The sequence below is a fragment of the Lissotriton vulgaris genome, chromosome 5 (genome assembly GCF_964263255.1).
Source record: "Lissotriton vulgaris chromosome 5, aLisVul1.2, whole genome shotgun sequence".
Classification (NCBI taxonomy): Eukaryota; Metazoa; Chordata; class Amphibia; order Caudata; family Salamandridae; genus Lissotriton; species Lissotriton vulgaris.
The window spans coordinates 1,895,990,493-1,896,013,475 of record NC_141693.1 but is presented as its reverse complement, the minus strand read 5'-3'; the positions used below and the strand labels follow the sequence as shown (position 1 = coordinate 1,896,013,475).

The 22,983-nt window shown below is 44.8% G+C and overlaps 1 protein-coding gene across 1 annotated transcript in view; it reads right to left on the bottom strand.

Annotated features, from left to right (window-relative positions):
• LOC147717651 (E3 ubiquitin-protein ligase TRIM39-like) overlaps positions 1-22,679 on the bottom strand; it is a 169,917-nt gene extending 147,238 nt beyond the window's left edge. The window contains exon 1 of the mRNA XM_086924438.1: positions 22,214-22,679. Within this exon, the coding sequence (XP_086780564.1) occupies positions 22,214-22,627 (414 nt within the window). The 5' untranslated portion in view covers positions 22,628-22,679. The remainder of the gene's footprint in view (positions 1-22,213) is intronic.
• Between the last annotated feature and the right edge of the window lie 304 nt (positions 22,680-22,983).

The window sequence follows — 22,983 nt, the reverse complement described above, 5'->3', positions numbered from 1 at the left end:
CGACAAAAACTTTGTTGCCTCTGGAGGGTTTGCGAAGTAAATGGGAAGCAGATATCGGAAAACCCATTCCTGGGACTACGTGGCCCCAGTTGATTCGACGCGCCTGGAAGGGTACTAGGAACGTTAGATTTCAACTAGTTCAGTTTTTTACGTTACATCGGGCATACTTAACTCCGATTAAGATCTCGCAATATTTTGGCGGCGCTCCCTTACAATGCCCAAGGTGTAGAGTCGATGGAGCTGATTTCTCCCACATGTTTTGGTCATGTCCAAGCCTGACAAACTACTGGACGGCAGTAGTGGATTGTTTGAATACTGTAACAGGCAGGCAGTTAGAGGCGGACATGGGAACCTGTTTGTTATTATGGTTCCCACATACCCCCGGACGAAAGTTACTAGCAAATTCTATGACCTAGGTTTGATTCTGGCCAAGAGAGAACTTACCATGCATTGGAAATCGAACGTAGGCCCTAGTTATCTGAGGTGGAAGGCGAATCTACTACGATGGGCACAGGCTGAGGGCACAGGCTCCGACTACAGCAAGCCAGGCGATTAGATAATGATAGATCCCTAGCAGTGGCTAGAGCTTGGGAGGCTTTGGTAACAGCGCTCCAGACCCCTGCAGAGGGTTCAAGTGAGGGAGAGAAAGATATGGATTAGGGACGCATAGCCAACTGGACCCGAACCTAGAGCAGGAGGGATGGATAGAGTTTTTCACAATGGGTTTGTCTTGAGAAAATGTCCCCTTTGCATCACCTACTGAGGAGAATTTATAATTTATGGAAGGTACCCATGTAAGATGAGCTTCTTATGTTTTGGTTGCAGGCGCACTGACAGAGGGTGGGGGGTTTGGGGGAGAGGGGAGGTTAAAGTTTGTCCCGGCGAGCTCAGAGTGTCATTTAATGCATTGTAAAATGTTGATAAAACTACCTGTATGTTATTATACACGATGCTCACCTTGTTTGCGAATAACAATCAAATGCATTTACAAAAAAAAATTGGTGTTACCGTACAGGACTGTTTTTAGGAGTACAGATATACACCCCAGTCAGTATCATATAACTCGTAATCAGGGCCATACATTCTCGCAATAGGAAAGAAGTGGTAGTGGAATTTCCTGCGAGTCTGCGCACACCTTCAAATGCATGGTTGTGGGTATTCCCCAACTCCTCTCCAATCTTTTCCCACATGGGAAAAGGTTAGAAATTTTCTCCTGAAAAAGGAAGAAGTACACTTCTTCCATGCGGGAAATAGAGGGTGTAGGGAAAGTTAATTTGCAACTGCTCAGCTGATTTTCGCATAAACAAATATACATGAATTTACTACTTCCTGAAAGTTGTAAATCTGACCTAATGCAAGCAAATGCACTTCGGTCACTTTTATTTAAAAAAAAATATTGGCTGCAAATATGATTTACTAAATAATTGCACTGAGCTTTCACTAACCACGTGGACACTAAAAACTAAGGCCCCCATTAGGACTTTGCCCGCCCACCATCCCCGTGCAAAACGGGACCGCCCGCCAAAGGATCCGCCACACTGGCGGGCGCATCCTGTATTTTTACCATTGCGGCGGGCGGTGCTGAAAGCGCCGCCCGCCGCAATGGTAAAAATCCACGTTGTGCATTTCAAAGCACAACATGACAGGCCCCGCGCGGTGCCTACCATGTTGCACTTTGAAATGCGGGGGGGTACCATAGGTAGCCGCCATGTGTACCCCCCACTCTCCGGAGTCCCGGAGACCCAGGAGTCTCCGCATGCCTTTCTGTGGCGGCATTGCAAAGGCATGTCTGAAAGCCCATCATAATATGGCTGGCATTGTCTAATAGACACCGCCAGCATATTAAACATTTTCCGCCCGGCCGCAAGGCGACCGGGGCGGAAAAGCGGCGGACGATGTTTACGTCCGCCGCGGTACCCCCCCCTCCATAGTAATATGACAGGGGGAAATGGGTGGTGGGCGATCATGAATGTCGGGCAGATCGCCACCCGATCCGCCCGACATCGTAATGGACCCCTAAGTGTCAGTTTCTTTTCATTGTAGAACCAGTGTGCATGGGAGGTGCCCCAGCTTCAACTTTGGCCGCCATCTTTGAGTGGCTGGCTGTTTCGATCTTTTAAAACTACATTTTCAATTATTTTCCTTGTGGGTCCTAGTTACCCTGGAGTTGCCTGGCTTTGGATTCTGCTGCCATCCCGGTAAGGTACTTTTAATTCCTTTTATTGTTTCCATTTTCTCCATTATTTTAGCTTTCGTTTTTCTAACAGTACCTGCGACTCACAAGGGAGCTTGTGAGCGCAGCCAGGGTAGCTGGACCCCCCGTTTAGCATTTATTTGAACCTCACCAATTTTCTTCTTCAGCACCCGCCCTTTACGACAGCAGACACGTGCCCTCACACCCTCAATCCCACCCCCAGATGCCGGAATACAAAGCTCATCCGCGCCGCATGCGCACCAAAGGCAAGCACATCTTCACCCGGATCGCACACAGCGCCAGCCACTATGCTAGTTTTCACCCAGATTCCCCTGGTATGCCCAGAACCCACTACTCCAGAGAAATGTAACCTGCAACTATGATCTGATGCTCATGCAAAGTGCTCTGATACCTCCGGGTCTAGCCAGCGCTAAATTAAACTTTTTTAAAGGAATAGACCCCGGAGCTTGCTATGATCCAAAGTTGAGTAAGGGCCCACTACGCTGTACTACTTGCGGCCATATGTTTCACCATCTATCTTTGCCACATGCCAGACGCTTGAACTTCACAAACAAACTTCCTGAAACGAGAGTAACACAAGTTGCTTGCCCCCTCTTTAACACAAGTTCTCTTGCTAAAAATGCACTAGTCTTCCGCATCGTGGGACGCACGCGGGGACGGCGCCGGGACGAAGCCCGGACCAAGGGCGGGCCCGTCTGAGCCGGTCGTAACCAGGAGAAGGCTGGCCTGGGCCACCCCCCTTTCACTACGCCTAGTGGATCTCATAAGGACTTGGTTAGTGACTGTTATTAAGTTCATTTCTGTTCAGCTGTGATTTCCCTTATTCACATACTCTCTTTGATAGTAGGGATTTGCGATCTAGATACAAGAATGAGCAAGACAAATCATAAGGGAATGGGGGGCTTGGGGGTAGTTGGAACACTTGACGCTTTCTTGGTTAGAGCGGAATCTGTCCTTAATACACGAGATTGAGCTCACCCAAATGAGGCTGTCCCTAGATCCCTGTAGAGTCTCTATTGGAGCTCCTGTAGCCTGTCCTCAGCCAAATTTGGTCAATCCAGCTGAACTGTTGTCACAATCTATTTCTGGTTTCCCTGTGACCTCTATTTTGGCTCTTTCCACCCCAGCCATTGATCCAATGGTCACTACCTTGTCCCCTGAGAAAGTTCTTACCAGTCAGCAGCGTCAAGGCAAACAAGGGGGGGGGGGGTTGAGGCTACAGTCTCTAGCAAGAAAAGAAAGGCGGGGGCATGCCACTTACTACGCACCAGGCTAGCAAAGTGGCGAAAATAAGAGGGGTTGCTCTTGGAAAGAAAGGTGGTTCATTAGAGGGCATTACTCCCAAGGTTCCCAATTCTGTAACCAGTTGTTCCCAGGTTAGTTCTAACCAGCTGCCCAGTGATTTGGAGGATAGGCTCCTTACTAAACTAGAGTCTAACCTACTGGCGGCCCTGGAACCCTAAGCTGTGAAAACTTGAAGCCATTACCCTAAGACTGAGTAACATCGAGCACCAATTAACACTGTTAACATGTAGTCCGATTGACGGTTTGTCTAGTGGCGCTGTCGCACCAGTTGGTAAGGCAGTGTCAGTCTCATTTCCGTCTAACCCTCTCCTTAATGACCCCTGCGTGGCTGCTTTAAATCCTACCCAAGTAACGCTACCAAGAATGAGTAACGAATCAGTCCAGGACGTTACAGCCCAACCGAGGATAGATCGACCAGGGGTCCCTAGTAGGAGGTTGCCGCAGGCTGCCCGGGACGTGCACACCCGGAACGACAGTCTCGACTTATCCCCAGAGGCCACACCATATACTATTATACTTAAAAATGTACCCCCCTCCAACCGGGACATGTAGAACATTGGGTCTCTCTTAGGAATAAGGCCCTTCATCTCGTAAATGCTAAAACTGGGTTGGGGGTACACCTCTTTAGGGGTTTCAAAATGGCACACAGAGTGTCTTGGGTTGGCAAATCCAGGAAATCCAGTAGCGGAGACTGCGTGGTGGTGAACTTTATTGTAAATTGTAAATTGATACTTGTGGGACCCCTCTTTTGGTAAAAACTATATTACATCGGGCTGGATCAAGGTATCTTAAGAGGGAAGGCATTAATTTCTTGCCCCTGGATTTTTTTTAATCAAAACTCCACTCAATTAATAAGGGGTGGGGTTGATTGTAATTTACTGACACACACTCAGGAAATGTATGAGTATTCCGTTCCAAACCGCAACAGGTTCGATTGTTTTGTGAATTTGGAGGATATAGATTGACTCGATTTGACATCTACAGTTGATAATTTCAGTTCTGTATTGGGTGGAAATTGTGGGGACCTGCAAGAAGTGGGTGATTGCAGTAGATGTGAAGATGTTTTAAATGTACCCCAGTGTCTTCCTCTAACAACTAACCTGGCCCCTTCCATTATGGGTAGGGCACAGGATTTTGGCAAGGCCTCTCTGCAAAACACCAATGATGAGGTCCCAGCACCCAGTATGTTGAACCCTGTTCAAGGAACGCCAAGTCACAGTGGTGCTTTTACTGAACCTAGTACTGGTATTAAGCTAGCTTTGTGGAACATTGCGGGGCTTGTCAGTAAAGTTGCATGTATTGAATGGATTTCCTTCATTGAGAACGTTGACATAATTTGTTTCAAAGAGACGTGGGCAGTGGACAGGGTATTTTGTGAGGGCTATATCAATATATCCTAACCAGCTGTACAGGATGAACGGGGCAGACCGATGGGGGTTCTGACATTGTGGGTTAGGCAGACCCAGGTTATTAGGATAGAGGAGATAGTCATTGAATCTCTGGATATTCTTATTGTCAAGCTAAAATTGGGCGATTGAAGGGATGTCTTGATTATCAATGTCTATTCTAGGGTTCATCCAGGTGCGAAGGCCTCAGAAACTATAGCCAAATTAGATGATTTTTTAACGAACCACAGAGGTCACGCGAACATTATTATAGCCGGGGATTTCAATTGTACCTACAAACCTCTTGATTGTGAGGACATGAATTTTAGCACAGAGGAAGATGACCAGTGGCTGATGCCACGCCTGGAACTTCCTCCCATAAAAAAGTGGACCAGTGCAGCACTCCAAATGAAAGTACTCTGTCTGGAGCATGGGCTGAGGGCAGCAAATGGCCGTACAGTATCAGACAAAACAGGGTCGCCAGAACATGTAACTGCGGGCTCTGTTCTAGTCGAATTGACTGTGTTATCATAAATAAGGAGCTCTGATCGAATTTGGTAGACATGGCGGTAGAAGCACTGCCTGAAAGTGACCACAACCCACTTTTAGTCACTAAGTGGCTTCTAGACATTAAGCATGTTGATGGGATGCCACCACGTGTAGATTTTGTACAAGGCAACTTGTCCAATGATACGAGACGCTTAAAATGGGCTAAGGTAGTGCAAAACCCGGAGATTCTGCTAGTCATGAGTAACTTAGTAGTGAACACCATTGCAGTGCTGCAGATAGACACTGCAGATGGGGTCCACGCTGACAGAGTCGGCCAGCAACATGAGAATCTTTTTGATCAACTTAGAGGTTTTTCCACTACACTAAATAATAAAGGACGTGTATTACCAGCCAATAAGGCAGCAGTTTGGTATAATTCGAACTGCCACATGGCCTATCGATCCCTGGCAGGGGCCATCAGGAGTCAAGATAGGGATGCCATGAAGGAGAAAAGGCAGGAATATAAGGCAGCCCAATCCCGGGCCAAAAGAGACTCGGATGAAGCCCATTGGGCAGATCTGCTCAGAGCTTGCTCTGGGAGAGACATGACGGAGTTTTGGCATTTAGTCAAGTGGGGGAGTGGCAATACGAGTAAAGTGCCAACAAATCACGTGGAACCAGACCAGTGGGTTCGACATTTTAGTAGTCAATTTGCTAGGGACTCGAATCCCCAAATTATCTTTGTGATGCCCCCCTCGACACCCGCTCTCTGCATTACCAAGAAGGAGGTGGAACATGCTCTCCTACAGGTCCCAAAGGGTAGGGCCCCGGGTCGCGACTGCATTCCTGCAGATTTGTTTTTACAAGACCTGGACCATTGGGCTATGTACATACAATTGTTGATGAATGCTATCGACGGGGGAGCGGTGATTCCAAGAACCTGGGCTGGTGCGGTGATCCTTCCCATCTTTAAGAAAGGGGACCGCTCCAACACAGGAAATTACAGGCCCATAGACCTGATCAATTGCGTTCAAAAGGTTGTAGCAAGGGTAATTCTAGGCAGAATGCAGGCTTGGTTGGAGGATTTTCATATCCTCTCCGATTTACAAGCTGGGTTCCGGCAGTGTGTAAGTACAGTGGACCAGATTTTAAGGTTTGTTCTTATTTACTGGCGAAATGTCACCCTGGGCAAAGGTTCAATATATGCTGCCTTCGTGGACCTCAAGTCTGCTTTCGATTTAGTTCCTCGCCAAAAGCTTTGGCTCTCCCTTTCCAAACTAGGCATGCCTCTGAATATCCTGGCCTTTGTTATCAAACTCTACACGGATAACTATGCCCAAGTTAGATGGGACATGGCAGGCAGCACCACAGCTGAGTTTCCAATGCAGAAGGGTGTAAGGCAGGGCTGCGTACTAGCGCCCACTTTATTTTCAATCTATATAAATGGGGTTTTAGATTACTTTGAAAACGATCCTACAGACGCCCCGAGTTTAGCAGGAAAAAGGATACCCCTCCTGATGTTTGCAGACGACACCCTTATTCTATCAAAAACAAGACAGGGACTTCAACGCGCCCTCTCAAGATTTGAGGTGTTCTGTGCGGACCATGACCTCACTGTAAACGTAGATAAAACAAAGTTTATGGTTCTCCAGAATTCTAGCAAACCCACTGGCGAAGTCAGAATGCAGGAGGGAATTTTAAAATAAGCTGAGATTTTTTCATATCTGGGGGTAACGATCAACAAAAAACTCCAAATAGATAGCCTGACTGTGAGGCATGCCCAACTCTCTGGAGTCCTACTCAAGGAGCAAAGATGTTCTTACACTAAACCCGTAGCTCCTGTACTACAGATCTATAAATCTAGAATTAGTGCTTCTATCTTGTATGGTGTAGAGCTGTGGGGGTATGGGAATTTGGTACGCCTAGTGGTGAGTCAAAACACATTTTTAAAATCGGTGGTTGGTCTCCCGCAATCTACCCCCTTGGTTCCTTTATATCTAGATCTGGGGTGCCATTCCATCAAATATGTTGCGCTTTATAGGCTCGTAGTATATTGGAGGAGACTCTGGGTGACACCAGAGCTGGCTAATTATGCCCTGGCTTTGTTAGAAGTCAGAGAACGTGATGTTAACAAGAAGCTCCTCTGGTTCCGTTGTGTCAGAAATATTCTCTGTGAGTTGGGGTTGAGTTGCCTGTGGACCTCCACGGCAGCAAATCTAATTTCCGAGTAAAGCAGGACTAAAGGCTGCCTATTGGCATATGATAAACCTTAGACGGTTTACAGTTTCCACTGGTCTGACCCTGACTAATACATTCCTTGACATCAAGCTTGAACCCAAACTTGAGCAGTATTGGGATATAATTACCTCCCCTCGTGATAGGAAATTATTCCATCCGTTCAGTGTAGGCTCATTACCCACCAAGGCCTTTATTTCGAGGTGGTCTAAATTAGACGCAAGTAGTAGTAATTGCCCATACTGCTCAGGGTTGAATCTATACCACACATTTTTTTTTGCATGCTCGGCATAAAGCGTACCGATACGACGCTGGTTGAAACCAATTTTTTTAGCTTTGGGTATTCGAGAATTCAAAGAGGTGTATAGAATATTAAAAACTTCTTTAGATGGGCCAATCATGTTTGCAACGGCTACGTTTTTGGGTCAGGTGTGGGTAACTCAGTGGACTGGTGGAAGGTTCAAGTAATCGAATCCGTTGTATAGTATGGGATATTGTATTATTATTGATTGATGCATTTTATGTTTCATTTGATGCATTTTAACTGTAGTTGGACAATTTTCTATCATGTTAAGTATTGGCCGCTAACAAGGGTTTGTTTTTAGAACTAGTTTTTATATTGTGTTATTTATTATTTTAAAGATGAAAGTGATATGTTCCTGCCCAATCAAGTCTCTAGACCCAGTGATTATTTGCCATGGCTAACCCGGCTTTTACTGTTGTATTGTGACAACTTTTGTGATTTTTATTTTAAATCCAAATAAAGTTTATAAACTGAAACGGTTATCACCTAAGACTTGTAGAACAAAACTACCCACATCTAATTCCCCTTAAAGATCAAAATAAGGGAACAACAATCTAGACTACTGATCCGGTCATAATTTCATCAAACATGATGGGCAGTAATAAAACATATATTTATTCATTTTATTAATGCTAACAATGTTTAAAACAGTATTACTGAATAGTCAATTAAATATCTCATTGCTATTTCACAGACAGTTTCAAGTTCAAGTTCAGGAATTTATATAGCGCACTACTCACCCAGAGGGTCTCAAGGCGCTTGGGGAGAGGGTTCATTATTTATCGAATAGCCAGGTTTTAAGTTCTTTTCTGAAGGAGATGTGGTTCTGTGTAAGGCGGAGGTGAGTTGGGAGTGAGTTCCAGGTCTTGGCCGCCAAGTAGGAGAAGGATCTACTTCCCATGGTGGATCTTTGGATACGCGGAACTGCGGCGAGGCCTTGATTGGATGATCTTAGTTGGCGGGGGTGTGTGTAGAAGGATAGTCGGGTGTTGAGGCATTCGGGCCCTAGTTTGTAGAGGGCCTTGTGTGCGTGGGTGAGGAGACGGAATGTTATTCTCTTGTTGACGGGAAGCCAGTGGAGGTCTTTCAGGTGGCAGGTAATGTGTTCTTGGCGAGGGATGTCCAAAATGAGTCTCGCTGATGCGTTTTGGATGCGTTGGGAGTTTTTTCTGTAATTTGTTTGTAATTCCGGAGTAGAGGGTGTTTCCGTAATCCAGTCGGCTTGTGACCAGTGCGTGGGTGACCGTCTTTCTTGTTTCGGTGGGGATACAACGGAAGATTTTTTTGAGCATGCGTAGGATGTTGAAGCATGAAGATGAGCCGGCGTTGACTTGTCTGGTCATCGAGAGGGAGGAGTCTAGGATGAAGCCAAGGTTACGTGCATGGTCAGTGGGTATGGGTGCTGAGCCCAGGTCCGAAGGCCACCATGAGTCCTCCCAGGCAGATGGGGTTGATCCTAGGAAGAGCACTTCCGTTTTGTCTGAGTTAAGTTTAAGGCGGCTCTCTTTCATCCATACGGCTACTTCTTTCATGCCTTCGTGAAGATTGGTTTTGGCGGTGTTGGGGTCTTTGGTGAGGGAAAGAATCAGTTGGGTGTCGTCAGCGTAGGAGATGATGTTTAGGTTGTGTTGACGCGCGATGGAAGCGAGTGGACTCATGTAAATGTTGAAGAGGGTGGGGCTGAGTGATGATCCTTGTGGAACACCGCAGATGACTTCGGTGGCCTCTGATTTGAAGGGGGGAAGTCGGACTCTTTGAGTTCTCCCAGCTAGGAACGAGATGATCCAGTCCAAGGCTTTTCCTTTTATGCCGATGTTGCTGAGGCGTTTTATGAGTGTGCTGTGACAAACAGTGTCGAAGGCGGCGGAGAGGTCGAGTAGAATGAGGGCCACTGTTTCTCCGTTGTCCAGTAGTGTTCGGATGTCGTCTGTTGCTGCGATGAGGGCGGTTTCGGTGCTGTGTTTGGCTCGAAAGCCGGACTGTGAGGGATCGAGGGAGTTGTTGGATTCGAGGAAGGCGGCGAGTTGGCTATTGACGGCTTTCTCAATGACTTTGGCCGGAAATGGGAGGAGGGAGATGGGGCGGTAGTTCTTAAGTTCAGTGGGGTCTGCTGTGGGTTTCTTCAGGAGGGCGCTGACTTCGGCATGTTTCCAGCTTCCTGGGAAGGTGGCAGAGATGAAGAAGCAGTTGATGACATCACGGAGATGGGGTGCGATGATGGAGTCTGCTTTGTTGAAAATGTGGTGGGACAAGGGTCGGTTGGCGAGCCAGAGTGGATGGAATTCATGAGGCGGATGGTGTCTTCAGTGGTGATTGGGTTCCAGGTGCTGAGGTTGTTAGAGGGCGGTTTAGGTTCTGAGGGGGGTGGAGAGGATTGTTTGTTGGAACTGTTTTTGAAGCTGTTATGTATGTCGGCAATTTTTTTGTAGAAGAAGGAGGATAACGAATCGCAGAGGTCTTGGGAGGGAGTGATGTCATTTGAGACTGCGGTGGGGTTGGTGAATTCTTTGACGATGGTGAATAGTTCCTTGCTGTTGTGGGCATTGTTGTGGAGTCGATTCTTGAGTGCTGATTTCTTGGTGGCTCAGATCAGCTGGTGGTGTTTGCGGGTGGCTGCCTTGAAGGTGGTCATGTTGTCGGTGGTTGGGTTTTTTCTCCATGTTTCCTCGAGAGTGCAGCATAGCTTTTTGGATTTCTTAAGGTCAGCGTTGAACCAGGGGGCCTTTTTGCTGTCTTGTTTGGTGTGATGGTTTTTCAAGGATGCAAATTCGTCAGCGCTGTGAGTGATCCATTGTTTGAATTTGATGGCAGCTTGGTTTGGGACCGATGAGAGGGCGGGTGGGTTTTGGTTGAGCGATGTGAGGAGTTGGTCGGTGATGATTTTGTTCCATTTTCTTCGGGGGATAGGTTGTGGGGGGTTGTGGGTCGCGGTGGTTTTGTAGCTGAAGTGAACACAACTGTGGTCCGTCCAGTGAAGATCTGTGGTGCGATCGAAGGAGATGTGTTTGCTGGAGGTGAAGACTGGGTCGAGCGTATGTCCGGCTACATGGGTGGGGGTGTCAACAAGTTGTTTGAGGCCGAGATTGGCCAGGTTGTCAAGAAGGGTGGTGGTGTTGCTGTTGTTTTTATTGTCCAGGTGGAATTTGAGGTCTCCTAATAGAATGTAGTTCTTGGAGGCGAGGGCATGTGGACTGATGAAGTCAGTGATGTCTTCGCAGAATTGTTTACGGGTTCCTGGCGGCCTGCAGAGGGTGCCTCTGAGATTTGCAGGAGTGGCAGGCGAAAGGTCCATGGGTGAGTCCTGGGGCAGCTACGGAGCATAGAGGTGTGCGTCCGGGGTTAAGGGCTAGGAGGGTGGCGGCTTCATATGTTATGCTGGAGGAGTGCGCTTTGCGGGGGCCAGGGGGTCTGGCGCTGGGCGCGGTCGAGGCGCGGAAGGGTGTAGACGGGCTTACCTTTGGCGCACCTTCGGCGCGCATGGGGCGCGACCGCTGTGCGTGAAACGTTGCGCGTAGGTCCATCTGACATAGGTGGATAGTGGGGGGGGTGGAGCGAGGGAGGATCAGGCTGGGAGGCGGGAGCGGGGTGGGGAGGCTGGCTGCAGGCACAACAAACAAAATGGCAGCGATAGTAGCAGTGAAACTGGGCGAGATTGGGGGCACAGAGGTGGAATACGCTATGGGCAGTGATCTCGGTACAATCTGGCAATATAAATGAAAAGCACACGTTACACAATGCAATCGCAGTGAGGTAGTGAAATCTGTCAATTTAAAGAAAACATACAAGTTACACAATGCGAGCGCAGTGAAGCAGAGAAATAAAGTCAAAGCGCTACGATTTCCTGGCACCAAGCAAGCAATGGGGAGAGCACTACGATACCCAGATTTTAATCTGATTGCAGGCAGGCTGTGTAAGCAGTGCAGGACGAGCAAGGAGCGACCGCTTCTCACGGAGCAGCGAGAGAGGTCACAGGCTAAAAAAAGTTGAGAAAAGGAGGGAGCAACATACATATTACCTAGCCTTAATTTGTAGAGGAGCTAGCCTCCTTCCCCCATTTTGACAGTAGGAAACCTGAAACAGGTTTCAATTCTGTCAACACCATCAACCCCTATTTGCAGCAACTGGCCATAAACTAAGTTATAGTAGGTACATAGCACTTTAGAGGAGCTAAAGAATATGAATACCCAAACCCTAATCCTTTTATCAAATGTACAAATGTAACATGAGGGCGAATTAATTCAAACGAAATCCCATTGGCTTAGCCCTAGTAAGCACCAAACTAAAAGCATTAGTGCTGTATATATGGCCAAGCTCACATATGCAATTGTATTGTGGTATATTCATATGAGTGCATAAAAACTTGCTTCGCCAACAAAAAATAAGCATAACTCCTCCATGTGCTGCCATCTTGTCTTTCAAAAAATTTCAGATGTCAAAATGTCAATGCAGACCTTCTCTGGGAGCCCTGTCAGGCTACTAAATAGAGAAGACATTTAATTCTTCCCAGCTGTCCTATTCTGTGTGCAAGGCTGAACAGTAGACCCATTCCCCTGATTGTCAGTTTTAGAGTTAAGAAAATAACTTCTGCTCTTTAAATAGTGAATTTTGCCCAATTTCGACTTTGATATTTGGGGCACTTAAAAATGAATATCTTATAATTTTTTTACATAATATTCATCCTCAAAATGTTCTCTAGATATGCCAGGAGTGAGAAATCAAAAATAATCATATATACCGTTATAAAAATGAGTTTTTTTTACGCCTGCGCAGAGTGAAATTCCATATGCAAATGTCCTCATTATGCGGTACAACACAACTTAAATTTAATTTTATTGCCTGGAGGTCACAGTATGAGTATTAAGCTTTATAAATATTAAAAAACAAATTTAAAAGCACTTACATTTTTAATATTTTCATAATTACTATTTTTTTTATAGAACCAATCATTTTTGATAATTCCACATGAAAAGCAAGCTGCATCCCTTGCCTATCATATTTAGACGCATTCATTCACAAGCCTAAGCACAGAAACCTAACTTGAAACATGACAAATTTTGCAAAGGACAATTATTATTTAATATCAGAACCAAGAATATGTTTATAAAAAAAGACTTTAAGAAAGGAAATCCTGTTAAATGTTTTCCTGTTATCCAAAATAATGAACCTGATTTTTGTAGCTTTTTAAAACAGCATTCTGAAATGCAGGATTTTACCCAGTGTTTAACTGACAAAATCCTGGCTGAGTCAATCATTCCTGTCTCTCTATGGCCTACAAAAACAACAGCTGTTTGCTCAGCGGCAGTAAAAACACAGCTAGTGGAAAGCTTTTTTAATGTTGAAATGGAAGGACGATGACAGTCTATTTAAAATTTGAGGCATTTCAATGCATGTTCTATAATATGTGTTTAGTTCAGCAAACATTTACTCCGATGAAGTGTTTGCCTGTTAATATCTAATACAATGTATCTAAGGAAAATGTTGTAAGTTTATTTATTGCAAAACACACAATTTCGTTTTTGAGGCCTATTTTATCCCTATTAAATGTGAATTCTAATTTTATCTTTTAAGCATCGGCAGTTTGTACTTGTGCATAATTGCTTACTCTATAAATTAAATAGTAACATATAATTATTTAGCATACCATATGGTTCATTTCTGGATTTTTATTAAGTTTTTATTTAATATTAATTAAATGACATTTTGCATAACAGACTGATGACAGCAAGAAAACACAAACACACATTGAGCTCATGCCAGACATATACAGAAGGGGGTAAAAACACTCAGGACACACAATACAGTGCGCTTAAGGCTAGCAATCCTTACACAAAGAGTGCAATCGCTATTTACTTACAGAAGTTGCAATGTAAAACCACAAACCACATAGACATTTAAACACACATTTAACCCACAGATCAACACTTAAGACAGAAACAAAGGACAGCCCACAGACTGTACTTAAACCAAACCATTTGTAAATACTAGTTGTAAGTCATATTTACAAGAAGCGCTTCTCAATAGTATTCCTAAAGACTGCAAAAACAGCCCAACAAACTGTTTTTCATTTCCAAGAAGCCAAAATACACTCAATTCACTAGCTTTGTCTGGCAGAACACCAAAAAAAAAAAAAAAAAAAAATTAAAAAAAAATACAATAAAAAAAAAAATAAAAAAAATAAAAATCGCTCTGCATATCTCTTTTCATAAAATTGTGCAGAAAAAGGATCCTTGTTTGTATTCTGTCCATATTTGAATTCCATGGGGCTACAGAATCACCAAGGAAAAAATAGGTTTTTATACCTAAACCTTTCTAGCTATTCCCTCAAGGGAGCCGGCTAATTTATTTCACATCTCACTATGGTACCTCCAAAAAGCAACACATTCTTCAATGTGTGCTTGAAATAGGCATGCCAAAAATATTGCAAAATATGCAAATATTATATAATCAAAGTAGCGCTTTAGGTACTCTTCGTACGTTGCACCGTTCAAACAAAGTCAAACATAGAAAAATCTCCTCATTACCTGCCTACATAAATTGCAATTTACATATTACATACATACTAATCAAAATGTGTCCAACGCAAATCTAAGCCACAGTAAGTGTTAATAAACTACCTTACCAATCAAAGGCATCAAAACCAACAGCAAGTGCCGCAGAACGTCTCTTACCAAACAAATGGTTGTCCAAATTCTAACTGCCAAGTTCTGAATGACCTAACGGTCTTTTTTAGAATACTCACGCCAAAAAGGTTCTCAGTCAGGGGTGACATCATGTGGGTAGGATCGAAATCAGGAAGATCAGAAATATACTGAGCTGCAGAGACAGAGAATCCCCAGAATCTCCGTGCGCAGAGTACCTCCTTAGTAGAGTCCTGTCCTGTCCTGCACAGTAGATTTCTGTCTCATGACAAGATCACTCCCTCAGATAGCCACTTCTCTGATGAGGTCCACGTTGGAGCGCCATTTAAAAAACCTTCTTTGGGGTCCCACTGATACTTGGTCCTTTTAAACCAACAAAGATGAAATTTGCACAGAAGCTGAAATATATAAGTTACATCTTTATTAACCTCAAATGAGTCAGACTTCATCACACAGAAGCCTTAGCAACTGAATGAGGCAGTCTAAGGAGTACAGAAAACTGCGGCCTTATATATGCTTAGGGTTACATAGTAAGCATATGACCAAGGGGCAGTTCTGGCTCATGTAAGCATGCAAAATGACTAATATGGAGATGCAAGATCTGCTTGCTCAACAAAGTGGGAGGAGTTACTTCTCCATACACCATCAAAAATAGCCTGACATATACTAGAGAAGCAGGTGTATTCTACTAGCTAGGACCTTCTGGGCATGTGCGAAGGTGGAAGATGCTAAATATAGTTTGTTTCTAGGCAGATTACAAGAGCAGTCAACACTGAGGGACAGAGCACATGGCGCGCACGTGGCAGCATAAATACAAAATGGCTTTCACAAAGCGGATAAGATAACTTCTGAATACAGGATGGCTTCTGCTAATGCTAACCCATTGCTGCCAATTTACAACACTTTGCTTTTGGTGAATGATACAAAAGCTGAACGGCCTTTATTAAATTAGGAGGAAATCCAAATCTCTTTAAGACTTCCCACAAATATGGCCAGTGAACCTGGTCAAAAGCCTTTGCGGCATCTACTGCCACCAGCGTTACAGGAAGATTATAGGTTTCCCCTAGGTCTACTACTCCAAGTGTTTGAAAGGTTAGCTCATTAAGCTATTAAACACACAAAAGAGGAGAGGGCCAAATCATTTATACTCCAATACCCCGAACCCCCTAAATGGACTATGATTACATACAAAATGGGTATAAAGAGTTCATCAACATAAGCAAAGGAAAATTCCCAATTTAGAAAAAACTGCCCTCACTCGCATACCGAAGTATGTGACATGCTTCATCATAGGGCCTGCTACAAACGCCCTGGTGTAGCCACATCCAGGGCGGAGCATTAGGGAGGGGGAAAAAATAATAAATTTCCACGTTACAAGACGTACAACATAATACGTAAATACGTACAACGAGTAACATACATAAGTGATACCGTGTGTAGAGGAACACCTCGTGGATCAAATGTGCGACAAAGATTAGTGCAGTAAGGACGTGTGCTAAAACTGATTAGGGGTGCCAAAAGAAAGAAATACTTTATTAGAACCAATTATGGTACCCTTATCAGGATTAAAAGAAAGGATGGGAAAATGTCTTATGAGAAAATGAGGTTTCTCAAGACTTCCCTCCTACCACTGCTCGAGTCAACATGTTTCGACCATTGATTTGTGCCCCGAAAGGTCACCCCGGTCTTCTTCAGGACTGTCGCAGTCAAATCCACCGGTTACCCATGTCTTAATCAGATCCTTGGGTTTCCCAGCTAGATGTAGGTCACGAGGATCCGTACTCTGCTGGGTATGTCTCTAAATCAGTGGAGGAAATGTCCCCAACAAATCATGGGAAAACATTCACGAGTTTAAAGGATTCAAAAACTCGAACTGATGGCCGCCCAGGGGGTTCTGCCCATAAACACAATCGTTCAGTCCGGCTAGACCCGCAAACACCTACTCAGGCGTAGAACCACCGCGTGAGTACGGATCCTCGGCAGCCCTGCAGCTTTTCCTCTGCCCATTTTCCTAAACTGCTGTCGAATCTCCTCTTCTCTCGACTGATAAGGTCGCCTTCTGATCTTCGCTCAATTTCAGGAGTTCAATATCCTTAAAGAAACCTTCAATGTTATCCCTCCCTGGAAAAGTGTCCTCCTTGTACAATTTACACATATGTCTAGAGACCTCCAGCCCGATTTTGACGTTAGTGTCCAATATATCTCATGTCATATGATCTCTAAGGCATTTTATTTAGTTACGAGCTTTATCAGCCTTTGCTTTTCATGTCAGCAAAGCGCCACTTTTCTCTCTCTTGCGAAACAACTAGAACTTCTACAAGCAGAATACCAAGGAGCCCTGGATAATACATTATTAGATTGATGGAAGGTTAGTAAATTGCGACATGTAAAACTTAAGGTACATGTCCAACTTTTTCAATTCATTGTGCCCTGCACTATGGGCTGGTTAGGGCCTATCTTAGAGGTGACTTCTATGTGTTATAATGAAAGGTTTAGGCTTGGCAAAAGCTTTCTTTTTCCAAGACGCACCTCCTGATTAGGGTATGTCCCTCAGTGCACAGCCATCAAGCCCATTGGGACATGTATAATTAGAAACCAAATGTGATCTTTCCAAATGAATTCAGTTGCAGGTTCAACGTTTATTGCACGTTATTCTCATAAATGATAAATCACCACAGATCTCAATTCTGGTAATCCATGAATATTCAACAAAAATCCTGATGCATTTCGGGCATCAGTGTGCCCTTCTTCAGAGGACCCCATCTGTAAGTGAAACCAATAATATTTGTCGCTTATAACACAGACATTTTCAACAAATAATAAAGAAGTATACACAATGCTCTTCCCAGTGCATTTTACATATTCATCGCATGGTGTCAAAGTGAACTCAAGAACCACGTGTGTCGTGACCCTAAGCATCATAAAATGCAAACAGTTATCATTCCACCGTCAAGGCATATGATGATACATCTGAAAAAATTATTACTCCATATTACAATACATACAACAAAAATACACATAATCATGCTGAGTTTCTTCATTGATGGTAGAAGGCAAACCAATCGTGTGTGGAGTGTAGCCCGACGTGCACAGAAAGCAAAAGCCAATGGAAAATATATGGTGGAAAATAGTAGTCATGAGGTGAGCGTGCAGATTATCACGAGAGTACGAGAAGTAATAACATGAACAGGAAGGTTACTCACGGCAATGGGGAAATCAAAGATTCCAATGGATAGAATAAACGATGTCAGTATGCAGCGGCTGTTATTAAAACAGTGTTAGTGCACATTCGGTTTCACTCGACACTTACTTAAACAGCAAAAAACTGTGGAGCCGAGGAAGCACACACACTGCTGGTGAGTGATAATCTCTGTAGGTCTAAAATATAAACCAGAATCGAACTGTAAATAATCAGCTGTGCAAATCGAAGTTATTATGCGCATGCCTATCCTGTGCAAATGGTGGATTGACAACATGCTTGTACAAGTCCAGAGAGACCACCAAAAAGGCGTTCTGATCCTACAACCAGGTGACAAATTTCTCATGCTGCGGGGACCCACATACAGTAGATCAAGTAACGGCACCTGGTGACTGCACCCAGAAACAACCCCAGCACTACTAACAATGTGCCTACCTTCAAGAAGTATGAAATGAAAGCATGTTCGAGGACAATTCCTGGAGCCAGTGGTCGAAGAGGGAAAAAAAAAAAGTAGGGGAACTGTGGGCTGAGAATCAGAGGGCGGGAATAACCTGAGGATTGGATCAGTGGGCGAAGTTAGAGGTGTGGCCAGGGTGCGCAAAACATCCCAATCTTTAGTATTTGTGTGGCATTTCACTGACCAGTTACAGCATATTATGTTATGTAATTCAACCAATGGATACACATGATTATTTACCGATTAATATGAGCTATTTACATTAGAAACATATTCCACTTTGTAAATTTATTTTAATCACGGAATGTCCGAAAAATGCTTAAAAGTGGAAGCACGAGCCATTTGTTTCCGAGCCATGGAGTTTCTGTTGTCAGCAATATACACAGAGACAATCAATTTTACGTGTGTAAATGACTGTTTAGGAAATGTTACATAAGACAAAGGACTACAAGGTGTAGGAGTCACATGATAACCATACTAGTAGACAGTATTGTTTAATAGTGATTGGCCTGGAGAAACACAAACTCAGAATTTAAAACCTAATACCATGATTGGGGGGGTTCTCTTTGAAAATCCTTATTGATTTGTATAAAAAATAACACTTTTTGCAACATTAGGATAATCAAAGGCTTAGGGAAAAAAACATAACGCTCTAGTTTATACCTTGCAGTTTGTATGCAGCTCTTAGATAAAAGTTAATAGCTCACTGTTCTTTGTTAGGGTTTTAACTTATAAACTGTAAGTAGCAAAAGGATCTCACTGACAAAAGCAATAACCCACTGACCTATTTACAATATGTGCACTTTGTGATGAGCCTGGTACATTTTCTTTGCAGAATTCACATTAACCCTCTGCGCTCTCTTTCCATGAGTCAAAACTTCCACTAGACAAATCTCCGATCTCGCTCTAGGAAGAAGTTTATTCATCCGAGTTATCATGACATTTTTATTATTGCCGAAAATAGCTGGCGGCCAGGAAGGAGGCAGTAAGTGCTTTTAAAACCATAATATACGACACCCCCACTCAAAGTCAGCGCCCATTGCGGTCACACCAGTCGCACTGCCCTAGAGCCAGCTCTTCTCAGGGGTCCTGTGACCTCAGTGACAGAGTCACTGTTGCTCTAGGGTCTGCTACTTCATAGGCCTGCCCGTAAGACTGGAGGTGAACTTCAGTATGGATTGTGGTGGGCAAGCCTTCAAGGTGAACCCACACTTGCCACTGCTAGGGTCCACCTGCTGGTGCTAACAAACCAGGGCTTTTCTAGTGCCTTCTAACGTCTGGCATGGGAATGTGCTCCCTCAGGAGAGTGGTCTGGGGGACTGTTCATGAAGGCTGAACCTGGTTCCCCAGTTCTAAATTTAGCAGCTCTGCCCCCATTGCTACAACTGTTCCCTCACTGAACACCATACTGCCCCACTGAGAGAATCTCATACTGCCTTCAGCTACAATCCAATTTGACCTGCTATAAATAACTGGATGCGACTCAATTCAAATTACACACTAGACAAGAGCAACATGCTGCCTAAAAGAAAAGGTAACAACATCCTGGAAAAAGCAAACACTCATAAGGAATGAAAGATTTAATAAAGCATGTAAAATGTAAGCAGGAACATGGTGAACTTAACGCTTTTACAGTCATTATTCAGAAATCAACATTTATTTTTGCCTGAAAAGTCAAGGACATAACTACAGGGCCCAGAAAGGACCCATTTCAATGTCCACTGCTTATATGCTTATAAAACGTAAGCAGTATGGTTTCAAAAGACCACATTTGTGAACACAAAGACGCCGTACACATTTCGTTTTCCAATCCACCCATCAACCAGGTATTGCAGTACCTCCAGGCAGGGCTGGTCCTAGGATATTCGGGGCCCTGGGCAAAGGGGAATGTGGGAGGCCCCTGAAATCTACATAAGTGACACCTTCTGATCTCAGGGAAGCTGCTTTGTGCAGACTCCACTTGGGCTGCAGCTCCTCTTCCCAGCCACGCCAAGCAACTCTTGTACAGCCCATTTCGAACTGAAGGTGTGAAAATTGCTTGGGGGTTGAGTTAAACCTGTGTGGGCTGAAGTGCTGACAATGGGCGCCCTGCCGAGTCTCTGAACTGGCTGCCTGAGAGGTGTACCCTCCCCTAGGCCTTCCCACACCATCCCTTAGAGGCCCCAGGAGGGGGCCCCCTCCCATGAGCCCTTTTGTAAAGCATTTCTTTCACTCTGATCGGCAGACATACACGAGGACTAGTGGGGTGTTAATTGCCATTGTGGGGGGCCCCATCCTGGCAGGCAGAGTGCCAGGCCCTGGGCAGTTGCCCACACTGCCCATGCCTAGCGCCGGCCCTGCCTCCAGGGAGGAGGTATTGGAGGAAAACGATGCTGTTCAAAGAAAGACAAGAAAACAAAAAGTAGCGCTTTACTGGCAAACTCTGTAAAGTGGCGCTAATGTGTTGGGGTTTGAAAAAAATTATCTGTCCACTTTAAGAACACTCCATCTTGCTTTATTTATTTATTTTTCAGAGTTTGAACATTTTATTTCCGAGGCTGCAATTTGGAACAGAAAAATGTCAAAACGGCATTTCCAGCAAAAGTGGTTTTCTTTTTTGCATCCATTTCACAGGGGTTCAAATGGACGACAGGAAGAGACGGTGAGAACTATTGCTTGATTCATGATTTTCGGAAAAGTGAGAAAGAGTTAGACAGAACGAGAGGGAATAGGAGTAAGAAAGAGGGGGCAGCTACCAGCGGCAGAGCAGAAGCGGACACCTTCATTGTCTTGTCTGGGCAGGAAGTAAGAGACAGAGACCTTTTCATTCTCTGGTCCCCGCTCGTCCACGAACAGAATATTTCTGACGTCCAGGGACGCATGTTCATAACAAAAATGTAGGGGAACAGAATCTACAGAATTAAAGAAGTAGGGGCACGCCGTGCCCTGCCGTTCCCGCCCACTTCGACCACTGCCTGGAGCAGTAGAACAAGTACAAGTCGGAGCACAAAGACTACTGTTATGCAGGTTCGGGCTAAGAGAATCAACCTTGAAGCTCACAGACAAGGAGGAAAGGCCCAGATTGAGACTGCTTCCCAAGTCTACCCATCCTTGAGCCCTCAGCAGCAGCGGTGTTCCTTGATGCACAGGGATCCATCTATCTGAAGCGCTGGCGCTCAATACTGCTTTGCCCTAAACCTCAACCCGACATAGAGACTATTCCATACAGACTTGTGAGTCCATAGCTCCTAAAATAAAGCGCATGTTTTTGTTTTATTGGCATCTTCTGGATTGTGGGGAGACGTTATGTTGAACATTTATCAGGGGACGTTAACCCTTTCACTAAAGCACTGTGCCTCCCTCTTGGTGTGAGATTGCACCAGTGACTTCAGACCAGCTACAGGGGGAAGTTAAAAGGGGTGTTGTTAAGTCAATTAGTAAACAGAAACAACAGTTACAGTGTCAACATTAAGAACTTAATCCCAAGAAAGTAACCTGGACATGCAGCAATCTAGGAAATTCCTGTAGACGGTGCTTCCCAATGGAAGACTGTTCTCTTCTCTGAACCAAGCCTTACATTGCCTCTATTCTGGAACAAAAGGACAACTGAGGAGTGAGCACAACAGAACAGATGTTATACGCTCAGGCAGTCAGTCCAAAACGATATAGGCTGTACTTGACCAGCATGCCAGGCCCAGCCCACACAGCTTCACCGGGAACCAGGACATGATCTAATAACACCGCCAATCAGAATGCCACTGTGCAATAGCACAATGAAGCATTCAATTCATATTCCTCAAAACACATTCAGGTTTTTTTCAGCGACATAACCAATAGCTCTAATGCACACGACAGCCAAACCTAAAATTATTATTATAGCCCTCAGAATGACTGGCTACAAGAAAGTACCTGGCGCCTACTTTTGACACTCACACACACACACCTCTCCACCTCTTCGGCGGCCTCTCGAGTAGGAGCACCGTGACCAAGCTCTGTAGCACACATACCTTGTACCCCTCGGCAGCTTCTCGGATGGGGAGCACAGTGTGAGGTTTATGATCACGTGACATGCTGCAGACCACACAGATGGGCTCCTGGTCATCTTCACAGAACAGTTTCAGTTTCTCTTCGTGTTCTCGGCACAGATTCGCCTCCTGGGGGGTCGGACTCGGTACCTCAATCTGTTTGGCGATTTCCACCATGTTCGCCAGGTGCCTGTTGGGCCGGAGGGTTTTACTTTGAGATATTTCCCTGCACTGAGGACAGGGGAAGTCTGTCTGCAGCCCCTCCCAGTACCGAGTAATACAGGACAGACAGAAGGTGTGTCCACACTCCACAACCGCGGGGTTTGTAAAATATTCCAGACATATGGAGCACGTGGCCTCTTCTTTCATGCCTTTGAGGTGGTCTGCTGTAGCCATGTTGTCCGTCCCGAATTTTACACGAGAAGTTAAGTTTCGTTTCTCACAGTTTTGTGAAGGGGAGTGTCTGTCTCTCCTTCCTTATACACCCTCCAACTTTCATTGGCTGCTGCGCCTGCACAGAACTGCCTGTACCACTGTGGCTAATCTGGGAGTGTTCGCAGCATAGAAGGGAGTGTCTGCGGGTGAGCTGAGATTAGAATTGAGTTAAAGTGTGAGTCTCGCTCTAACCAGACACAGTTTGAAGCAGAGCAGGGGAGGTCTGCATCTGAGCCGGGAATGAACGAATCTGCACTCGAAGTGTTTGTCTGCAGATTAGCCAAGGTTCCTTAAACATTTATTTGTATTGGAGGTGC